The sequence below is a fragment of the Elephas maximus genome, chromosome 2 (genome assembly GCF_024166365.1).
Source record: "Elephas maximus indicus isolate mEleMax1 chromosome 2, mEleMax1 primary haplotype, whole genome shotgun sequence".
Lineage (NCBI taxonomy): Eukaryota > Metazoa > Chordata > Mammalia > Proboscidea > Elephantidae > Elephas > Elephas maximus.
Genome location: NC_064820.1, coordinates 167,601,571 through 167,624,656, shown reverse-complemented (window position 1 = coordinate 167,624,656; position 23,086 = coordinate 167,601,571). Strand labels below are relative to the sequence as shown.

The following is a 23,086-nucleotide window of genomic DNA, read 5'->3' as shown; positions in this document are numbered from 1 at the left end:
TTTTCAAGGAAGCTGAAACTTTCCATTTTTATGTGCTGTGCTTTGTCTTGAATTTTAAATGTTGATGACAAATTCGAACTTGAAAAATTCTAAGAGATAAATATATATGTCATATGTGGGCTGCCTATATGTGAACCTCTCCTCTCAATGATTCCATGTCTCTCTTTTTCTGAAAGCCTCATGGGCAGGTCATATCAGTACATTCCAAAGTGCCCTTTATAGCCCAACAACAAGAACACAGCTCGAGACATGCCTGAACAATACAAATGTGCAGTAAAGACCAACCCCTAAGGATCTGTACACACATTTCAGAACCAGGCAAGGGATAAAGCTGGTTGAGAAAACACTTCATGAATTAGGATGACATTCTCTGTAAAAGCTTTCCCACTAGTTTAACACTCTGGATTATTTCTCTGTCCTCTTTAACCAACTGAAAACATGATTTCCTCATCCTAAAAATGGGGCCAATTATACATGTCTTTTTTTGCCTACTAAATAAGATATTATATACAACTTGAATAAAAGAAGGAGGATAAATACACGTTAGGACTGTTATGTCCCTAATAATGAAGATGATGATGATGATGATGATGATGATAACTGTGTGCTGGGCACTGCTCTAAGCTTTTTAGAGATATTAATTAATTTAATCCTCATGGCAACCCAATGAGGTATATACAATTATTATCAGCATTTTACAAATATGAAAACTGAGGCACAGAAAGGTTAAAGAATCCTCCAATGTCACACAGCTAAAAAGTGGCAGAGCTGAGAGCCAATTGATTGCAACGTTCTTTCCTGCTAAGTCTCAGAATGGTTTACAATAGAGTAATCCAAGAAACCCCTGCCAATTGACCAAGCTGACATACAGGTTAAAATCTATTTTCCCAACCCTAGCTCAGTATAATGCCTGGCACAAAAGAGATCCCATTCACTTTATTAAATATTAGCTCCCTTCCTCCTACTTCAAGTTTTGTTGTGAAGATCAAGTCATAGGATGGGTGAAAATCAGCGTATCTCAATCTCAGCACTATTGACATTTTGTTCCAGATAATTCTTTGTTGTGAGGGACTATCCTGTGCATTGTAAGATGTTTATCTACATCCCTGGTCTCTGCCCACTACATGCCAGTACCATCCCCCCCCAACCACCACCAACAACAACTACAACAATCAAAGTTGAGACATGGCAAAATGTTTCCTGGGGGGCAAAATCACCCCTAGTGGAGAACCACTGGTGCAAGGTATGATGAGCCCAGTCCTCATAGATCCACAGTGACTCACCCTGCTTCCCTTTACTTCTCACAGCTGCCAAGCCCCACCCTATATTGTGAGGTGCCTCCCCACCAGGGAATAAGAGTCATCTCCCAGGAGCTACTTCTAAAACAGACCCCTAAAAATTTTTCCTTTTACAGATTTCACTGTTAATCCATATAGGAAACGGGTAAGGTTTGAGGAGTAAAAACCAAGATAGGAGTAGGGAAAAAAGCAAAGTTTCAGAATCTCTCCAAGCTCTCAGAAGTATCACCTCTTTTTAAGATTATCTCTTTTGTTCATAAAGATAGAACTCTTTCAGCTTCCTCTTCCAGCAAGCGGCGTGAGGTGATCTCGCAAAATGGTTCACTACTCACTTGACCCAGAAAACCCCACAAAATCATGCAAATCAAGAGGTCCAAATCTTCGAGTCCATTTTAAGAACACTCAAGAAACTGCCCAGGCCATCAAAGGTATGCATATCCGAAAAGCCACCAAGTATCTGAAAGATGTCACTTTGCAGAAGCAATGTGTGCCGTTCCGATGCTCTAATGGTGGAGTTGGTAGGTGTGCCCAGGCCAAGCAGTGGGGTTGGACACAGGGTCGGTGGCCCAAAAAGAGTGCTGAATTTTTGCTCCACGTGCTTAAAAATGCAGAGAGTAATGCTGAACTTAAGGGTTTAGATGTAGATTCTCTGGCCATTGAGCACATCCAGGTGAACAAAGCCCCCAAGATGCGCCGCAGAGCTTACAGAGCTCATGGTCGAATTAACCCATATATGAGCTCCCCTTTCCACATTGAGATAATCCTTACCGAAAAGGAACAGATTGTTCCTAAATCAGAAGAGGAGGTTGTACAGAAGAAAAACATATCCCAGAAGAAGCTGAAGAAACAAAAACTTATGGCTCAGGAGTAAATTCAGCTTAAAATAAAATACAAATTAAAGTAGAAAAAAAAAAAATAGAACTCATTCAACCTAGCTCTTTTCTCAGCCAAAATCCCTACTTCAATCCTTCCCCTACCTGTTCCATGGACCTCCTGAGATTCAGTGGAGACATATTGTGGTACCCACCTCAAACGGTTGTTTGGGGACTCAGGAAGGGATGGGCTTAGCACAGGCCTGGCACAGGGGAAGCACTCAGATAAATAATAACTATTAATCATAACAATCTTAAATTATTATTCCTTCATTAAACAAATATTCCTCCTATGCCTACTAGGTGCCAGACCTTTTGCAGCTACTTTACTTACATTATCCTACTCATAGGAATGCTTACCATCGTGGACATTTTACAGATCACAAAACTGAGCTTCAGTGAAGTTCAAAAGCTTGCCAGGCTCAGGCTAGACAATGGAGGAAGGGGATTTAAGTCGGCTGCCACAGCAGACAAAGAGCAGTTGGTATAGGAAGGAGAGATTCATGCACCAGCAGCTCAGCCATTTACTCCCTGGTGACCTGGAAGCAGTAGCTCAACCTCCCTGAGGCCCAAGTTCCTCATCTATAAAACAAGGGGGCTAGATGAGAGTCCTTTGGGCTCTAAAATTCCATAGCCCTCATCTATTAAGCCCTCTCTTTTTAAACCTTCTCCCAAATGATGCTAATTTGTCATTAAATTAGGGTTAAAAAAAAAAAGTTGTTTAAGAAGAAAAAAAAGATTAGCTCTCAAACTGAGTGTTTCCTATTATAAAACTCCATTTTCTCTCTAAATACCAGAATAATGTTGTTTAAATTGTGTTGTTGAAATGAATGGGGGAGGGGAGAACTAACGAACTTACCCCAAGCAAAAACATTCATCAGCTGGGGAAGAAGATCGAAATTAATGACAAAGAAACGCTAAAAAACAATCACGTCAGGCCAGCTTTCTCTAGAATTATATTATTAACAAAATGTAATGGAACAGCAATTGATTCAAAGTGGAGACCAAAGGAGAACCACCAAGGAGGAAAGCACTGGCCTATTTAATCACAGAATCCTGGAACTGTAGTGTGGGAAAGAAGGCCCGGTGAACCCAAAATCCTTGGTATAAATCGACTCTACAGCAGTGGGTTTTTTTTTTTTTTATCATCAAAATAGTGGAACAGCGACTGTTAGGGGTTTTACATATATTATCTCCTGTAATCCTCACCACAAATCCTGTGATGTAAGCGCTATCTCTATTTTATTAGTAATGACTATGTCTAGAGAGGTTTACTTTCTTGCCTACACAGCTAGTGGATAGGAAGGCCAGGATTTGAACCCAGATGTGATGCCAAATCTTGTGCTCACAAACTCTACATCATACTGCCTCACTTTGTCTGACCTCTATTTGAATATCTCTGTTGCCTGGGTACTCACTACCCCACAAGGTACCCCAGTTCCAAGGTAAAAGGCTCTTTGCTAGAAAATACCTTTTTTATGTCTATAAATTTAGTTTTGGATGCAATCTACACAACCAAACATACATCCATTCACAATTTCTATGTGAACAGTTCAATGACATTGGTTATATACTTCTCATTGTGTCACCATTCTCAATATAACTACCCATATTGCTTCATCACCATTAATTTAGGCTCTTAAAGTTCTCATCTGTGCTTTAGATAAACTGTTGTCGGTTTAAACTCATATAGATAATTCTTTATAAAAGAGCAATGCTCAAGGCAAACTTTATTAATTGAGCTAAACTGTTGAGTTTAATGATGGCTTTTCATGGGATAGTTTTTTGGATCAAGGATTAAAGGTAACTTCTAGGCAATAGATTTGGGCGTTCCCCTAGTCTCAATGGATTCAGTAAGTCTGCTTTACATATGAATTTGAAGTGCTGTTCCACAGTTTTCCTCCTTCTAACCAGGATCCATCTGTTGGGTCATTGATGAAAACGTTCCATAACAGTAGCCAGGCACAATCCATTTCTTCTGGTCTCATGGTAGTAGGAGGTAGTAGTTTCTGGAGGCAATTAAACCTGCAGTCCATTTCCTTCTCTGATACCTGGTCTCCTTCTTCCTCTGCTATAGAAGAAATCTTCTTAAATTGAACTGAGTATGCCCCCCTGTGACTTTCTCTGAAAGACAATGACTTTGACTCTCCCAACCCACTCTGGTCCTCAGAGTCCCACAGAACCAACATCTCTCCTTCCCCATGTTGGTCCTTCAGCTATTTAAAGACATTGATTACCCTGGCATGTCTCTTCTCCAAGATAAAAATCTCTCACTCTTTTTCTTGTTCCCTATTAAGTAAGGTCACTATGAGTCGGAATAGACTGGACGCCAACAGGTTCAGTTTTTTTGGTTTATTTAGTGAGATCTCAAGACCTTATCTCAATTGCCTTTGTCATGGATTGAACTGTGTCCCGCACAAATATATGTTGACTTGGTTAGGCCATGATTCCCAGTATTGTGTGGTTGTCCTCCATTTTGTGATAGTAATTTTATGTTAAAGAGGATTAGGGTGGGGTTGTAACACTGCCCTTACCCAGGTCATACCCCTGATCCAATGTAAAGGGAGCTTCCCTGGGATGTGGCCTGCACCACCTTTTATCTCTCAAGAGATAAAAAAGAAATGGGAGCAAGCAGAGAGAGGGACCTCATACCACCAAGAAAGAAGCAATGGGAGCAGAGCATGTCCTTTGGACCCAGGGTTCCTGCACAGAGAAGCTCCTGAGTCCAGGGGAAGATTGATAAGAAGGACCTTCCTCCAGGGCCAACTAAGAGAGGGCCTTCCCCTGCAGCTGATGCCCAGAATTTGGACTTCTAGCCTACTTTACTGTGAAAAAATAAATTTCTCTTTGTTAAAGCCATCCACTTGTGGTATTTCTGTTATAGCAGCACTAGATGACTAAGACAACCTTCTTCAGGACACACTCAATTTTGATAACGAGACTCTTAGAGAACTGAACCCAGATTTCTAAGTGATCCTAGCCAGAAGAGAATGAAGAAGGGCCATCTCCTCTCTCATTCTAGGCTTGCTACTTCTGTTAATGTGCTCCAAAGCCCATTACCTGTATTGGCAGTCAGGTCACACACTAGATCATGGTGGGCTTCCTCCCAAATAGCTGAGACCTCTAAGTCTTTTTCACACATGGCCTTCTTTAGTCAGTGCATGATTCAGCTCCTCTATCCAATACCTGGTTCTTTCTTAATAAAGTGCAAGCAAACAAATCCCACCAGATAAAACCAGCAAGAAAAACCCCAGTGTTTGGTCCCACTCAAAATCCTCTGTCTTTCTGAAATGACTTGATAGTTAACAGCTGGTCCAAAAGGGATAACCCCCCCCATCCTGTTAACGAATAAAATAATCACCATCCCTCATATGTCCTTAGGACTTTGTTTTACAAAACATATTCACATCAATAACAAAAACTACCATTTTGAGCATGTGCTATATGATAGGCACCAGGCAAGTTGATTATCCTAGCTCTTATGATAATCTTGCACATTTGGCATTATTAATTCCTTTTTCCAGATGAAGAAACTGAGACACAGAGGAAGTTAATGACCTGCCCAGGTTTACACAATTATCTTAGCACTTTTTCTCCTGAAAGTACTAGAGCTGAGATTCAAACCCAGGTCTGCTAGATCCAAAGCTCACACTTTTTCTACCACAATGCAATGGCTGCCCAGTCCAAAACTCCCGCATTGGTCCACCCTGAACTGGTGACATTCTATCTACTTATCTAACTTTTCATTTGATTGTCACAGACATCCTAGGATACTGGAAAAGGAGAGACCAATGGACTTGTTTTTCAAGGCCTCAAAGACTGATCTTCTTTTGGAATCCTTACTGAGTATCCTTTCCTTGTCCTGGGTCTGGGCATACAAGACCCTCATCCTGCCTTATTATCCAATGCTCTTGTTTCAGGTGCTCAGAGTTCAGAGGGTCCCTGCAAGTCAGAGATTGGAATGGGCCAACTACATCCCCTGCAGAGAAAACCAATTCATCTCATGTTGACCTACCTGCTCTCAAAAAGAGCAGCTGACTGGCCATAGCCAATAAGAGGAAGGTAATTTAAAGATCAAACGAAGGCTGGCTGTCTATCTGCCCTTCTTTCATGACAAATGTGTCTGAGATTCAAGCCCAGTGAGATGGTGATATTTTAAGATGGGTGGCTTACTGGGATTTGATACACTGAATTCATCCAGCCTGAGGTGGCCCTATTTTGTAAAATGCAGTGTCCAGGAGTTACAGGAGGCAGAGTAATGGAGTGAAATGAGGACTGCAGCAGGAGACAGGGGACTCAGAATATACATTGAACCTTGGTTCTGGCTGGTGTCATTAAACAGGTTGCTTGAGCCCTTTGAGTCTCACATTGCTCATCAATGAGAAGAGTGTCCAAGACCACTCTCTTGATCCCACCATCATAATGATGCTATGACAAGAATACAGGAATTGCCCCTCAGATTTCTAATCTCATGCCATACAAATGCTAGAGGCATGAGAACCCTTAGAAAGCAACTAGCACAGCAGGTTGTGATTAGTGGAACCTTTTTCTCAAAAGGATCTCATGTAGAAGACCAACATATCAGACTGTTAAAATCTGAACTGATCTAGTTGTAATCCAGTTGGGGGCTCCCAGCCTCTCCACAGCAATCACTAGAATCTCTCTGGTGCCTGAGTGCACCAGGAAACAGTCTGATGACTGAGCCATGTAGCCATTTTAGAAATGGGAAAACTGAAGACCCAGAGCAGTAAAGTGACTTTCTTGAAGTGTCAGTGTGACTTTAAGGCAGGATCCAGACTAGAATGCAGGGCTAACAAGTTCCAGTTGAGCACACTTTCTACTCCACCTTGCTGGGACCCTCATTGTTTTTCCCATAATTCGTGTGTAACCATAAAAACAACTGTAAGGATGGTGCAGGACTGGGCAGTTTTTGTCCTGTTGTGCATAGGGTTGCTATGAGTCAGAACTGACTCGATGGCACCTGACAACAACAACAAACCATACATGTATGATATAAAATACAATGTTCTAGAAAGTGGCTTTCAAACTATGCCACTTGGAGTCCTAACAGTTTGGCAAGGATGTGCCAACAGGCAAGGATACAGGGAAAAGGAAGACTCTTACCTCTGCTTCAAAGCCCAGCCTGCATTTATCTCTAATGTCTGTGAATGTTGTTGTTGTCAGGTGCCATCGAATCAGTTCTGACTCACAGCAACCCTTCGTACCACAGAACAAAACACTGCACGGTCCTAAGCCATGCTTACAATCCCTTTTATGCTTGAGCCCATTGTTGCAGCCACTGTGTCAATCCATCTCCTTGAGGGTTTTTCTCTTTTCTGCTGACCCTGTACTTTACCAAGCATGATGTCCTTCTCCAGGGACTGATCACTCCTGACAACATGTCCAAAGTATGTAAGACACAGTCTTGCCATCCTTGCTTCTAAGAGGCATTCTGGCTGTACTTCTTATGAGACAGATGTGTTCACTCTTTTGGCAGTCCAGGGTATAGCCAGTATTCTTCATCAACACCACAATTCAAAGGCATCAATTCTTCTTCGCTCTTCCTTGTTCATTGTTCAGCTTTCACATGCATATGATGCGATTGAAAACACCATGGCTTCAGTCGGGTGAACCTTATTCTTCAAGGTGGCATATTGCTTTTCATCACTTTAAAGGGGTCTTTTGCAGCAGATTCACCTAATGCAATGCGTCTTTTGATTTCTTGACAGCTGCTTCCATGGGTGTTGATTGTGAATCCAAATAAAATGAAATCCTTGACAATTTCAATCATTTCTCCATTTATCATGATGTTGCTTATTGATCCAGTTGTGAGAATTTTTGTTTTCTTTATGTTGAGGTGTAATCCATTCTGAAGGCTGTGGTCTTTGATCTTCATCAGTTAAGTGCTTCAAGTCCTCTTCATTTTCAGCCAGCAAGTTTGTGTCATCTGTATAATGCAGGTTGTTAACGAGTCTTCCTCCAATCCTGATGCCCCATTCTTCTTCACATAGTCCAGTTTCTCAGATTATTTGCTCAGCATACAAATTGAATAGGTATGGTGAAAGGATACAACCCTGATGCACACCTTTCCTGACTTTAAACCACACAGTATCCCCTTGTTCTGTCCAGACAACTGCCTCTTGATCTATGTACGGGTTCTTGATGAGCACAATTAAGTGTTCTGGAATTCCTGTTCTAATATCTGTGAATAGCATCATCTAATACTGATTGAAGGAGCCCTCATGGCACAACAGTTAAGTACTCAGCTACTAAGCAAAAGGTTGGCAGTTCAAACCCACCCAGTAGCTCTGTGGAAAAAAACCTGGTAATCTGCTCCCATAAAGATTACAGCCTAGAAAACTCTATGGGGGATAGAATTGAGAACCCAGAAGTAAATCCACTCATCTACAGGCAGCTTATCTTCCACAAAGGGTCAAAGTCTATTCAATGGGTAAGAAACAGTCTCTTTAACAAATGGTACTGGCAAAACTGGCTATCCATTTGCAGAAAAAAATAAAACAGAATCCATACCTCACACTATACATAAAAACTAACTCAAAATGAATCAAAGACCTAAATGTAAAAGCTAAAACATAGGAAAAAACTAGGAGACCTAACTTTCAGCATAAATAGCCTATTAAATACAACTAATAATGCACAACTGACATACGATAACTTAGACAACTGGGACTTCCTAAAAAGTAAATACTTATGCTCATCAAAAGACTTTACCCAAAGAGAACTTACACACTGGGAAAAAATCTTTGGCAATAACCTATTCAACAAGGGTCTAATCTCTAAAATACACAGAAAACTTCAACAACTCAACAAAAAGCCAAACAACCCAATCAAAGAACAGGCAAAGAACATGAATAGACACTTCACTAAAGAGGACATTCTGATGGCCAAAAAATACAGAGAAGATGCTCACAATCATTAGCCATTGCAGAGACGAAAATCAAAACTGCAATGAGATACCATCTCACCCCTCTAAAAATAGTAATGATTTTAAAAAAACAGAAAACAACAAATGCTGGTGAGGCTACAGGGAGATTGGAACTCTTATATACTGCTGGTGGGACTGAAAAATGTTACAACCACTGTGGAAAACAGTACGGCGCTTCCTCAAAAAGCTAGACATAAAAATACCTTATGATCCAGCAATCCCACGCCTAAGAATATATTCAAGAGACATAAGAGCAGTGACACAAATAGACCTATGCACACCCATTTTCACAGCAGCATTATTCACAATGGCAAAAAGATAGAAACAACCTAAGTGCCCATCAGTGCATGAATGGATAAACAAACTGGTACATTCATACAATGGAACGCTACACAAATATAAAGAATAATGAGGAGTCCGCAAAACGTAACATGGATGAATCTGGAGGACATTACGTTGAATAAAATAAATCACAAAAGGAAAAATATTGTATGGTCTTACTATTATAAAAAGTTAGGAATAGATATAGACATAGAAAGAAACATTCTTTGCTGGCTACCAGGGATGTGAGTGGAAGGGAAGGGGAATCACTTTCTGGATACTAGATACTTGTTATTTTTGGTGATGGGAAAGACAACACCAAATAAAGGTGAAGTCCTCACAACTTGACCTGAGTAAAAGAAGACACTAAGAAGTACACAAGAAAAATGGACAACTTCAGTAAATGTTATAACATTCAATTTTGCAATAACAGCAATAACAACCAAAAAATATGTATGTGGTTTGTGCATGTATGTCTAAAGGAAGGCATATTAGAGTGCATCAAGTATTAAGTATAGGTGTATCTATAGGCATATGTAAATACGTGTTTGTGTGTGCTGCATATATATCCATAGATAGAATAAAGCACAAAGGGAACACAGTTATGGAGACTTCCTAGACATATCCAAACAACTCATGGAATTGGTTTACTTGGTTGAAGGACTTAGAACCCTAGTCTCATGAGATAATTTAGTCAAATGGCATAACATAGTTCATAAAGTTAATGTTCCACACCCTAATTTGGTGAGTAGTGCGTGGGGTCTTAAAAACTTGAGAACAGCTATCTAAGATATTAACTCTTGGTCTCTACCTATCTGGAGTACAGCAGAATGAAGGAAACCAAAGACTCAAGGAGGAAGCTAGTCCACAGGACTAATAGCCCGCATGAACCACAGCCTCTTCTATCCTGAGACCAGAAGAAACAGATGGTGCCTGGCTACCACTACAGACCATTTTGTCCAGGGGCACAATAAAAGGTCCCTGTTAAAAAAAAGGAAAAAAAAAAAAACACAGAACAAAACTCGAATTCATAAACTCTATTCACTGGATAGATGGTGACTAGAGGGACTCTCAAGACTACTGCCTTAAGATATCCTTTCAACCTAGAACTGAAATTACTCTCAGAGGTCACCTTTCAGCCAAACAATAGGTTGGATTATAAAATAAACAGTATCACCTATGAGTAATATGTCCCTTACACAATTGACTCTATGAGACCAAACGGACTTTTACCCAAAAGCAAAGAGGAGAAGGCAAGGAGGGGAAGGGAAGCTAGATCAATGGAAACAAAACAAACAGAATGGAAATAATAAGAATGTTGACATATTATGAAAATTGTAACCAATATTACAGAATAATTTGTATAAAAATTGTTAAATGGGACCCTAACTCACTGTATAAACTTCCACCTAAAAAACAATATTTAAAAAAAAAACCCTATGGGGTAGTTCTACGCTGTCACGTGGGGTCATTATTAGTTGAAATCAACTCGACAGTTCCTAACAACAGCACTATTGAGCATTTACTATCCCCCAGACACTATGCTAAGTATATTTATGTGCACTACCTTATTTAATACTCTCAATGAGCCTGTAAGGTGGCTATTATTTTTATTCCCATTTTAAAGATGAGGAAGCTGAGGCTTAGAGAGATTAAATAACTTGCTCAAAGCCATACAGTCTGCCCGCAGTAGAAAAAAAAAAAAAAACCAAAAATGGAAACCCTGAAGCAGGAGTCAAATTCAGGTAGTCTGACTCCACAGGGCCTATATCTGTAACCCCTACGCTCTCCTTCTCAAGAACAATTTCCTCTGAAAAAAGGGTTCCGCATCCAACCTTTCCTTTTGTTTTATGGGTCTCTCTGTTTTTGTTTGGTTGGTCGTTTGGTTAGTTGTTTGTTTGGTCTACTCTGAGATGGAGGTACAGCCCCTATGCTTCTCTAAGCTTCTAGTCTTGTGCCTTAGGTGGTTCAGTGAGCTAACAGGTCAGTTCTCCCAGAAGTGCAGTGGGTGGCCTTTTAACTGCCACCAATTCAAAAGCTCATCAAAAACGTGGCATCTGCCTAAAGGCTCCCTACTGATGCCACAGCACTGTCACAGAAGGTCTCCACAAAGCCTAATCAGGCTCCGTCAGAGCCCAAAGTACAGTTTGCTCTGTGCTTTCCTTCCGACAAAACTTCTTCCCCTTACCCGTTTAATCTGAGACTGTTTCATCTACAACAGTTCTACAAGGTAGATGAGACAACTGAACCTGTGCAAAGCACAAGATTTCTCTGGAGTCACACAGTAAATTACAGCCAAGTCCAAGCCCTAACCTCAGCTTTGGAACAAGGCTACTTTCCACTAACCAACTCCTCTGGCTTTTACTTATTCTGATCTTTTCTTCTTGACCCCAAAAACACCAGGTATGCAGAAGGCTGCTGAGACAATGGCTATATATAAACATCTGGGCCTTTAGGTTCCTATTTTCAGAAGTCGTCGATATATTCCCACTTAAAGATCCCAAAAAGGCGCAAAAGTGGTTGCAGCAGTACACTGACAGGGAACTGCCAGAAATTCAAGCTAGATACGGAAGAGGATGTGGAACCAGGGATATCATTGCTGATGTCATATGGATCTTAGCTGCAAGTAGAGAATACCAGAAAGATGTTTACCTGTGTTTTATTGACTACTGTGTGGATCATAACAAATTATGGATAACATTGTGAAGAATGGGAATTCCAGGACACTTAACGGTGCTTGTGAGGAACCTGTACATACACCAAGTAGTCGTTTGAACAGAACAAGGGGATACTGTGTGGTTCAAAGTCAGGAAAGATATGCGTCAGGGTTGTATTCTTTCACCATACTTATTCAATCTGCATGCTGAGCAAATGATCTGAGAAGCTGCATTATATAAAGAAGAACCACATCAGGATGGGAGGAAGACTTATTAACAACCTGCGTTATGCAGATGACACACCTTGCTTGCTGAAAGCAAGAAGGACTTGAAGCACTTACTAACGAATATCAAAGACTATAGCCTTCAGTATGAATTTCACCTCAACATAAAGAAAACAAAAACCCTCACAACTGGACCAGTAAGCAACATCATGATAAATGGAGAAAAGATTGAAATTGTTAAGGATTTCATTTTACTTGGATTCACAATCAACGTCCATGGAAGCAAGAGTCAAGAAAGCAAACAATGTATTGCTTTGGGCAAATCTGCTGCAAAAGGCCTCTTTAAAGTGTTTAAAAGCAAGTACATCACTTTGAGGACTAAGGTGTGCCTGACCTAAGCTATGGTATTTTCAATAGCTGAATATGCATGCAAAACCTGGACATGAGTAAGGAAGAGCAAAGAAGAACTGACATCTTTGAATTATGGTGCTGGTGAAGAATATTGAATATACCCTGGACTGCAAGAAGAATGAACAAATCTGTCTTGAAAGAAGTACAGCCAGAATGCTCCTTAGAAGCATGGATGGGAGACTTCATTGCACATACTTTGGACATGTTATCAGGAGAGATCAGTCCCTGGAGAAAGGTATCATACTTGGTGAAGTAGAGGGTCAGCGAAGAAGAAGGCGCTAAAAGAGATGGATTGACCCCACAGTGGCTGCAACAATGAGTTCAAGCTTAACAACTGTGAGGATGGCGCAGTGTTTTGTTCTGTTGTACATAGGATCACTACGAGTCAGAACCAACTTGATGGCACCTAACAACAACAAAGGTCCCACTCAAATCTAAGAGCTTGCCTGATACCTAAGTTCCAGGCATTTGGAAAGGACTCAAAAATATGGTTAGACATTCTCTTACCTAAAACACAAATTAGCAAGGACAACAGATCCAAGCCCCTGTTCTATCAACAGTGTCTAACCATCCTAAACGAATCCAGGCATCGGGTGAATCATTCCACAACAATGTAACAAAATACCACCCTGAGAAAGATAGTGCAAGATGATACTTAATGACAAGGCGTGATGCTCATAATCATCAAGTGGAAAAACTCTGCAAGTTACACTAACACATCTAAGTTTTATATTTTCAAAGTGTATATACTTCGTTGTTGTTAGCTGCCATTGAATCAGTCCCCAGCTCATAGCAATCCATGCACAATGAACAAAATGCTGTCCAGTCCTGTACCATCCCCATAATAGGCTGCAGATCGCACCTGTGGTCTACAGGATTTTCATTGGCTGATTTTCAGAAGTAGATCACCAAATCCATCTTAGTCTAGAAGCTCTGCTGAGACCTGTTCAGCATCATAGCAACATGCAAGCTTCCAGTGACATATGGGTGGTGGTTGCACATGAGGTACACTGGACAGGAAATGAACTCAGGTTTCCCACACACAGAAGGCAAAAATTCTAACACTGAACCATCACTGTCCCATGTGTATATTTAACCTGAACTCATTGCCATGGAGTTCATTCCGACTTTTGTCATAGCAGCCCTATAGTACAGAGTAGAACTCCTCCATAGGGTTTCCAAGGAGCGCCTGGTGGATTCGAATTGCCAACCTTTTGGTTAGCAGCCATAGCCCTTAATCACGACACCACCAGGATTTCCATGTTTATATTTATGCATGCATAAATAGAATCTTTTTTTTTATTTTATTCATATTGTTGTTGAAAGTATACACAAAGCAATATTTCCATCACCATTAAGCCCCTTTTCCCTCTCTCTTCTACCCCTGGTAACCACTAATAAACTTTGTTCACTTTATTTGCCTTTCTTGTCTTTTTATGCAAGTGAGATCATACAATATTTGTCCTTTTGTGATTGACTTATTGCACTCAGCATAATGTCTTCAAGCTCCATCCATATATTGTAGCATGTATCAGGATTGCATTTCTTCTACTGGCTGAGTAGTATTCCATTGCATATATGTACCATATTTTGTTTATCCATTCATCTGTTGATGGGCATTTAGGTTGTTTCTACCCTTTGGCTATTGTGAATAGGGCTGCAGTGAACATTGGTATACAAGTTTCTGCTTGTGTTTCAAGTCTTTCGGGTATATTCCTAGGACTGGTATTTCTGGGTCATATGGTAGTTTCAGTTCTACTCTGTCCTGTAGGGTCCCTATGAGTCGGAATCAACTCGAGGGCACTGGGGCACTGGGTTATGGTAGTTTTATTTTTAGATTTTCAGGGAACCACCACACTGTTTTCTACAACAACTGTACCATTTTGTATTCCCACCAGCAATGGGTAAGGGCTCTGATTTCCCCAAGTCCTTGCCAAAATTTGTTATTTTCCATTTGTTTGTTTGTTTTTAAATCTTAGCCGTCCTACCTGTTGCTGTCAAGTCAATTCCGACTCATAGCGACCCTATATGGGAAATTGCATCTCATCGTGGTCTGGATTTGCATCTCTCTGATGGCTAATGACACTGAGCATCTTTTCATGTGTTTGATGGCCATTTTGAATGTCCTATTTGATGAAATGTCTATTCAAGTCCTTTGCCCATTTTATGATTGGGTTGTCTTTTTGTTGTTAAGTTGTCAAAGTTTAGATATACATATATATATATATACATATAATGGTTTTTAGTTCTTATCGGATATATGGTTTCCAAAGATATTCTCCCAGTAGTAGCTTGTCTTTTCATTTTTTTGATAAAATCTTTTGAGGAACAAAAGTTTTTAATTTTTATGAGGTCCCATTTATTAATTTTGTCTTTTGCTGTTTGTGTTTTTGTTACTATTTTAGATAATCCATTGTTAAAAGCTATGCCTGACAGCATTGCCTCTGCTTTTTCTTCTAAGAGCTTTATGGTTTTAGTTTGCACATTTAGGTCCTTAATTCATTTTAATACTATTTTTGTGTATGGTGTGAGGCATGTATCCTGTTTCATTTTTCTGCATATAGAAATACAATTTTCCTAATACCATTTATTGAAGAGACTCTTCATTCACCATTGAATGAAGCTAGCACCCTCATCAAAAAATCAGTTGACCGTAGATGTGTTGTTAATTTCTAGACTCTCAATTCTATTCCATTAGTCTACGTATTTATTGTTACACCAGTACCAGGCTGTTTTGATTACTGTGGCTGTATAATGTTTTAAAATCAGAAGTGTGAGTCCTCCTACTTTGTTCATCTCTTTCGACATCACTTTAGCTATTTGAGGCCTTTTGTCATTCCATATAAAGTTGAGATTTTTTTTTCTATTTCTGTAAAGAAGGCTGTTGGAATTTTATCAGGATTGCATTGAATTTATAGATCACTTTGGGTAGTACCGCCATAAACAATATTAAGTCTTCCAATCCATGAACATAGAATATCTTTCCATTTATTTAAGTCTTCTCTAATCTGTTTCAGCAGTGTTTTATCATTTTCATTGTATAAGTCCTTCATGCCCCTGGTTAGATTTATTCCTAGGAATTTTATTCTCTTAGATGCTATTGTAAATGGAACTGTTTCTCAATTTCCTTTTCAGATTTCTCATTACTGGTGTATGAAAACTCAGCTGATTTTTGTTTGCAGACCTTGTACCCTGCAACTTTGCTAAATTCCTCAATTAGCTCTAGAATTTTCTTACGGGCTTCTTGGGATTTTATATGCTTTTAAAACATTAAATATAGGATGTTATTCCATGAAGTGTTTTCTACTGTGGTCTTTTTTACCTAAAGTAATGTGAGCATCTTTCTGCGTGTGCACATGTACTTATGTAGGGGGGGTGTGTGCTACGTGAGTGTGAACCTCTCCAGTGTTAGATTATCAGTAATTTTGTCTTTTATTTTTTAAATTTTGGTGGACAGCTATTCATTTTTCATACCCACATCCTACTTCTCTTTCAGGGAACCACCCATTCCCAAAGAGTTCCAGTGGGGCAATGATAGTGCTCTTCCCACCCCATCCCATCACCCCCATAGAAACAGCCACATGACTCAGACCAGCCAATCAGAGTTCTCCCTCCACATGTGCATAGTGACTGGTTCAGAGGAGAGTTTGCAGCCTAATCTAGGCCCCAGTCTCCTCTAGGACTTAACATCTGAATATTGGATGAGAGAGGGTCTTACTTTTCCTCTAAGATTTCAGGCTAAAAAGACCATAATAAGTCAGGAATTGTTGGTTTTATGCTGCTTTCACTGATAGGGAAAGCCCATCTTTGAACAAAGGCAAGACAGAGATGAAAACAGAGGCAGGATATGGAGAGCCCAAATGACATGGTTAGAGGTTCTGAATCCAGCCATGTCTGAAGCTACAGTGATCCCCGAAATTCCCAGTTCTGCAATCCAATATATCCCCTCTTGAATTAATATCAACTGGATTCCTGTAATAGGCCTAATACATGTGTATTCTAAAGAAACATCCATTAGTAATTGGAACATGGAATGTACAAAAGTATGAATCAAGGAAAATTGGAAGTTGTCAAAAATGAAATGAAACGCTTGACGATCAATATCCTAGGCATTCATGAGCTGAAAAGGACTGGTATTCGCCACTCTGAATCAGACAATCATATGGATATCATGCTTGGTAAAGTGGAGGGTCAGCAAAAAAGATGTAGATCCTCAACAAGATGGAATAACACAACAACTGCAACAATGGGCTCAAACACAGCGATGACAGTGAGGATGCCGCAGGACCAGGCAGTGTATCATTCTGTTGTACACAGGGTCGCTATGAGCCAGCACCAACTTGACAGTTCCTAACAACAAACATACAAATATATATTACTTACATGTGTGTGTGTGTGTATATATATGTATATAAACCAGTATCAACAGTTGCCATTGAATCAATTCCCCAAGAAGTCACCATAATGTATATGTACATATACACACATATATATATTCCCTTTTATAAAAAATGCTAAACCCATTGCATTCTTCAAGCTGTCTATGTATTCCTCAAAGCTCTCTTCTCCTTCTTTATAGTACCAGTTTTGCACTCCATAATCCTATGTGTTATTAGTTCATTTTTCATATATCAGAATCTCTCCTGAATAAATGGAAAGTTCCTTGAAATAAAGGGATATGTCTCCTCACCCATGATACCTAGCATCATGCATTGCTCAGAGTAGGAATTCAGAAGACCCTGCCCCACCCCACCGTTCATCACCAGCAGATGTGCATTGAAGTTAGATTTCTACCGGGAGGTTGAGCTGCCTTTCAGCATTCTCACTCTTATATTAAGTTTCAAAACAGAACTGTGTGAATTTTTGTCTATGGTGATGGGAAAATTGGCATTGACTAAGGACACAATGGTTATAAAACCAGACTAATGTAGCTGTTACCATTAAGCTGTGCACCACAAAAAGGAAAAAAAGAGGGGGCGGCAAAATGGCAAATAAAATGTTTCATATAATTTGTCAACTACAACAGCAGCCAAAAAAAAAAAAAAAAGGCTATGCCTATTTATACTACTTAGGTGCAACTAAACGCTTCATGGAATAAGTTTTCTCAATTCAAAGGTTTAGGGTCATGGTTTCATGTGTCTATCCAGCTAATTGGTCTAACATTGTTTTTAGAGTTTCTCTTCTACCTCCTTAAAGTGCTCAGCTGCTAACCGAAAGGTCAGCAGTTTGAACCTAACAGCCACCGTATGGGAGAAAGATGTGGCGGTCTGTGTCTGTAAAGATTTACAGCCTTGGAAATCCTATGGGGGCAATTCTATTCTGTCCTATAGGGTCACTGTGAGTTGGAATCAATTCGATGGTAGCAGGTTTGGTTTGGTTTGGTTTTATCTCCTAGTTCGATGAGTACCACCTGGGGCCTTAAAGGCCCTGGAGAAGCCACCCAAAATAAAACAATTGGTCTCTATTCATCTGGAACAGCAGAGACAGAGGGAGACTCAGGAATCAGAGAAGGAAATGAAATGCAGGTTTAATTGCCTCCATGGAAATGAACTGCATGTTTAATTGCCTCCATGAACTACTACATCCTTTACCACAAGACCAGAAGAAATGGATGGCGCCCAGGTACCATTATTGAACATTTGATCAAGGACACAATAAATGTATCCTGATAAAGGAAGAAAAGCATGGAACAGGACTGCAAAAGCATATGGAAAATAGACTTACTGGATCCATTGAGACTGGGGAAGCCCCCACATCTATTGCCTGGAAATAATCTTCAAACCTTGAACCAAAACTACCCCATGTAGTCATCACTAAACTAAACAACAGTTTAGCTCAATAAATAAAGAATGTTTGCCTTGAGTACTATGCTCTTATAAAGAATTATCTATATGAGTATAAACTGAAAAGTTAGTCTAAAGCACAGATGAGAACTTTAAGGGGCAAAGAGCCTAAGTTATGGCGATGAAGCAATACGGATAGTGACAGAATAGTGACACAATGTGAAGTATGTAACCAATGTCACTGAGCTGTTCATGTATAAATGAGTAATTTATTTTATAAGGATCAACACAGAGCTGGTTCCTATGAGGTGGAGGTTAAAGACGTCCCAAATGTCCAACTTTTCCAAGTTGCTGTATCACTCCACGATCTCTAACATCAACTACTCTCTCTCCCCTCAGTACTCTCCCTCCTGCCTTTGGGTTCCCTAGTTCGATGCATTGTCTCACAGAACTCATGAACCATTTAAAGGAAATGGCTCACATGGTTGTGGACGCTGGCAAGTCCCAAATTCATGGGTCAGGCATAGGCTTCTCCCTGGCCCTCAGTCTCTGCCCAAAGGCACACAGATTTCCTGTTCCATGGGCCAGGAAGCCCACTATGCCATCTCCTGCTGGTCTCTCCTGTGGGTGCCAGTCTCTCCTGTGGGTGCCAATCTCTTCTTCTTTGCGGTGGTGGGCTCTTCTTCTTCCCGCCTCTGGGGTGGCTCATTTGAAGCCTAGCAGGATGGCAAAACTGACCAATCCCCTTGCTGGACCACAATTACCTTACCACACAGTCCCACCCAATCACTTCGGCAGGAGTTACAAGACCATGATTAGAAAGGCCACACCAAAAGCAATTATACTGCAATGTAGAAATTGTGAGTGAGTATATATTTGGTTGTGTATATTGCCACCAAAAATAAAGAAAATGTTTTTAAAAAGAGAGCTGCCTGGGATTTGTGTTGGTGCCCATCTACAGGAGGACCAAACACAGAATTGCTGAGTTTTAGAATGGGAAGAAACTTTAACCATCTTCAAGTCCAGTAGTTGTCAAATCACTTCTACAAGGCCTAGGGCTGGGTGTGAATGTTAGGAGACAGGAGTCTCAATCTGATGACAGCAGCAAGCAGGTCTGCTGAGTGAAATAACTCCTTGCCTCTGTGTCCACCAGAGCAGTCCCCGCTTTATCTATTTAAATATGGAGATTGCAAAAATAGTCCAGTGCTTTAAGGCAAAAATGAAAACCACAAATATAATCCAATCCTCTCATATTTTACAAGGGGAAAGTAAGACTTGGGGAGGAGAAGGGCTTACCCAGCATCCCTCAGGCGCTACTGACAAAGCTAGATTAGAACCCAAGTTTCCAAACCTCTAGGTCTGTACACTCCACACCCCTCTCTGCTGTTCTAGATGTCTTTCACTCTCCAGTCCCCCAAGTTTTTTGAGGACAGTGCTTCTCCATCTATGATCCATGGGCCTCAGACATCAGAATTACACGGGTACTTATTAAAACTGCTAACTTCTGGGCTCCACCCCAACCTACTAAAAATTATCACAAGTGTAGGATACCAGGATTTGCTTTTTAAAAACAAGCTTGTCCTAAAGCTTGAGCAGCATCACTCTATACTCCCTTCAGAAATTGAGTCCCTTGCCATTCTTCTCTTGAAATCCTATCAGTTCCCTCCAACTCCCTGCCTGGCTAACCCTTGCCCTCCTTGAGAAAGGTAATTGAATGTCAAGTGTTGAATATAATCCTAGACTATCTTCTGTCATCATGCTCAAGTCCCAACAGCTCATGGTAATTAGATCCAGACTGGAGAGAGGCACAAAGGAATCATATATTAATGCAGTTTGAAGCTTCTGTGGTTCACACAGTGGGGGAGACCAGGACCAGTAAGGAAAGGGCACCCATAGGTTCCAACTGAGGGGCTGCATGGGGAGCCACAATATACATGGAATATTCCCAATTCAGTTCAGCCTCTCTCACCCCTGCTCTCCCAATCTGGTGTTCCATCAGGGGAGAATATGCACACATGGTGGCAAACCTCATTCCTTGGAAATGTTAAGTGGTAATAGATTTAAAACTCCCCTTCCTTGTACCAGCTTTTGAAACTTGGTTTAAAAACTAAGAACCCTTCCTGATCTTTCTCCAGACCTCTTGAGTCAAAACCCACAGGAGTGGGACCCTGGGATCTCTACTTCCCTAAAGACTCTCATTGATTTTTATGCATCCAACCCAACTCTCCTCTATGAACTAAATTAGGGACCCCCTCCATACTTGTCCACAAGTATGTTCCTGGATGCTATGGAAAAGAGTTGGGCAGGAGAAGAGATTGAAAGAGGACTATGCATGAGTCACAATCAACTCGATGGCAGCTGACTGGGTGAAGGAAGGAATTAGAAAATCACCATTTTGCGATCACTAATGAAAAGATAGATCTAGCAGGGTGATCGGCATATGCTAAACCCATTAGTTAAAGGTTGGATAGAGAACTCTATCATAACAGGAGCAGGCTGACATCATGGAAATTAGGACAACCAGACCTTTTACACCCAGAATGCGGTACAAAAGGAAGTATGTACATACCACACCTACAAAGTCATCTAGCCTAAGAAACCTGAATATAATCATACCTCTAGATTTAATACATTTTACAGGAAATACTGAGGATAAAAGAACAATTTAAACAACACCAGGAAGAAGTAATCATCTAAATCCTAACATGGGATAGTCTACAAGACAAAAACCCAGTTTCTCTAATAAGTCAATGGTATTAAAACATGGGGGCTTTAAAAGGACCACTATGAGAAAATAAAGGAGATTTAAGAGACTTGATTAGCAAAAACAATGTGGGAACCTTGTTTAAAGCCTAGTTTCAACAAATCACCAATAAAATGGAATTTTTTAAAACAATCTTGGAAATATCAATATGAACTGATTATTAGATAATATTAAGGAATTACTGTAAATGTTAAGCATGATAAATTTTTAAGTCTTTATCAGTTAACTCACAGTATCCTATAGGGTTGCTATGAGTCATAATCGATTCATTGGCAAAGGTTTTGGTTTTTTGTTTTTATCAGTTAAAGGTAAATATTGAAGTATTTATAGGAGACATGGCCTGATTCTGGCATTTACTTTAAAACACTTCAGTTTAAAAAAATAATAGTAATACTGCCATGATAGTCAAAACAGCCCGGTACTGTTACAACAAAAGATACACAGACCAATGGAATAGAATTGAGAATACAGATATAAATTCATCCACCTATGAGCAGCTGATATTTGACAAGGCCCAAAGTCCATTAAATGGGGAAAAGACAGTCTCTTTAACAAATGGTGCTGGCATAACTGGATATTCATCTGCAAAAAAATGAAACAAGCCTCATACATCACACCATGTACAAAAACTAACTCAAAATGGATCAAAGACCTAAATATAAACTCTAAAACTATAAAGATCATGGAAGATAAAATAGGGACAATGCTAGGAGCCCTAATACATGGCATAAGCAGTATACAAAACATTACTACTAATGCAGAAGAGAAGCTAGACAACTGGGAACTCCTAAAAATCAAACACACTCATCCAAAGACCTCACCAAAAGAGTAAAAAGACAACATACAGACTAGGAAAAAAATTTTGGCTATGAGGTATCCGATCAGGGGGTCTAATCTCTAAAATCTACAAGATCTGCAAAACTTCAGTCACAAACAGACAAATAACCCAATTAAAAAATGGGCAAAGGATGTGAACAGGCACTTCACCAAAGAAGACATTCAGGTGGTCAACAGATACATGAGGAAATGCTGAGGATCATTAGCCACTAGAGAAATACAAAGTAAAACTACAATGAGATACCATCTCACCCCAACAAGGCTTGCATTAATCTAAAAAACACGAAATAATAAATGTTGGAGAGGTTATGGAGAGACTGGAACAATTGTACATTGCTGGTGGGAATGTAAAGTGGTACAACCACTTTGGAAATCAATTTGGCACTTTCTTAAAAAGCTTTAGATAGAAGTACCATACTATCCAGCAATCCCACTCCTTGGAATATATCCTAGAGAAATAAGAGCCCTCACACAAACAGATGTATGCACACCCACGTTCACTGCAGCACTGTTCACAATAGCAAAACAATGGAAACAACCTAGGTGCCCATCAACAGATGAATAGATAAACAAATTATGGTATATTCACACAATGGAGTACTACTCAACAGTAAAAAAATAACAATAAATCCACGAAACATCTCATAACATGGAGGAATCTGGAAGGCATTACGCTGAGTGAAATTAGTCAGTCACAAAAGGACAAATATTGTATGAGACCACTATAATAAGAACTCAAGAAAAGGTTTAAACACAGAAGAAAACATTCTTTGATGGTTATGAGTGGGGAGAAAGAGGGGAATTATAGTAGACAAGAATTATCTCAGGTGAAGTCAGCACAACTGGACTAAACCAAAAACTAAGAAGTTTCCTGAATACAACCAAACACTTCGAGGGACAGTGTAGCAGGGGTGGGGGTCTGGGGACCGTGGTTTCAGGGGACATCTAGGTCAGTTGGCATAAAAAAGTTTAT

The 23,086-nt window shown here is 40.0% G+C and overlaps 1 protein-coding gene across 1 annotated transcript; it reads left to right on the top strand.

Annotated features, from left to right (window-relative positions):
• The first annotated feature begins 1,614 nt into the window (after positions 1 to 1,614).
• Positions 1,615 to 2,169, top strand: LOC126061840 (60S ribosomal protein L17-like). The gene has a single exon (XM_049858663.1). The coding sequence runs from the start codon at positions 1,615 to 1,617 to the stop codon at positions 2,167 to 2,169; it is 555 nt and encodes a 184-aa protein (XP_049714620.1).
• The last annotated feature ends 20,917 nt before the right edge of the window (positions 2,170 to 23,086 follow it).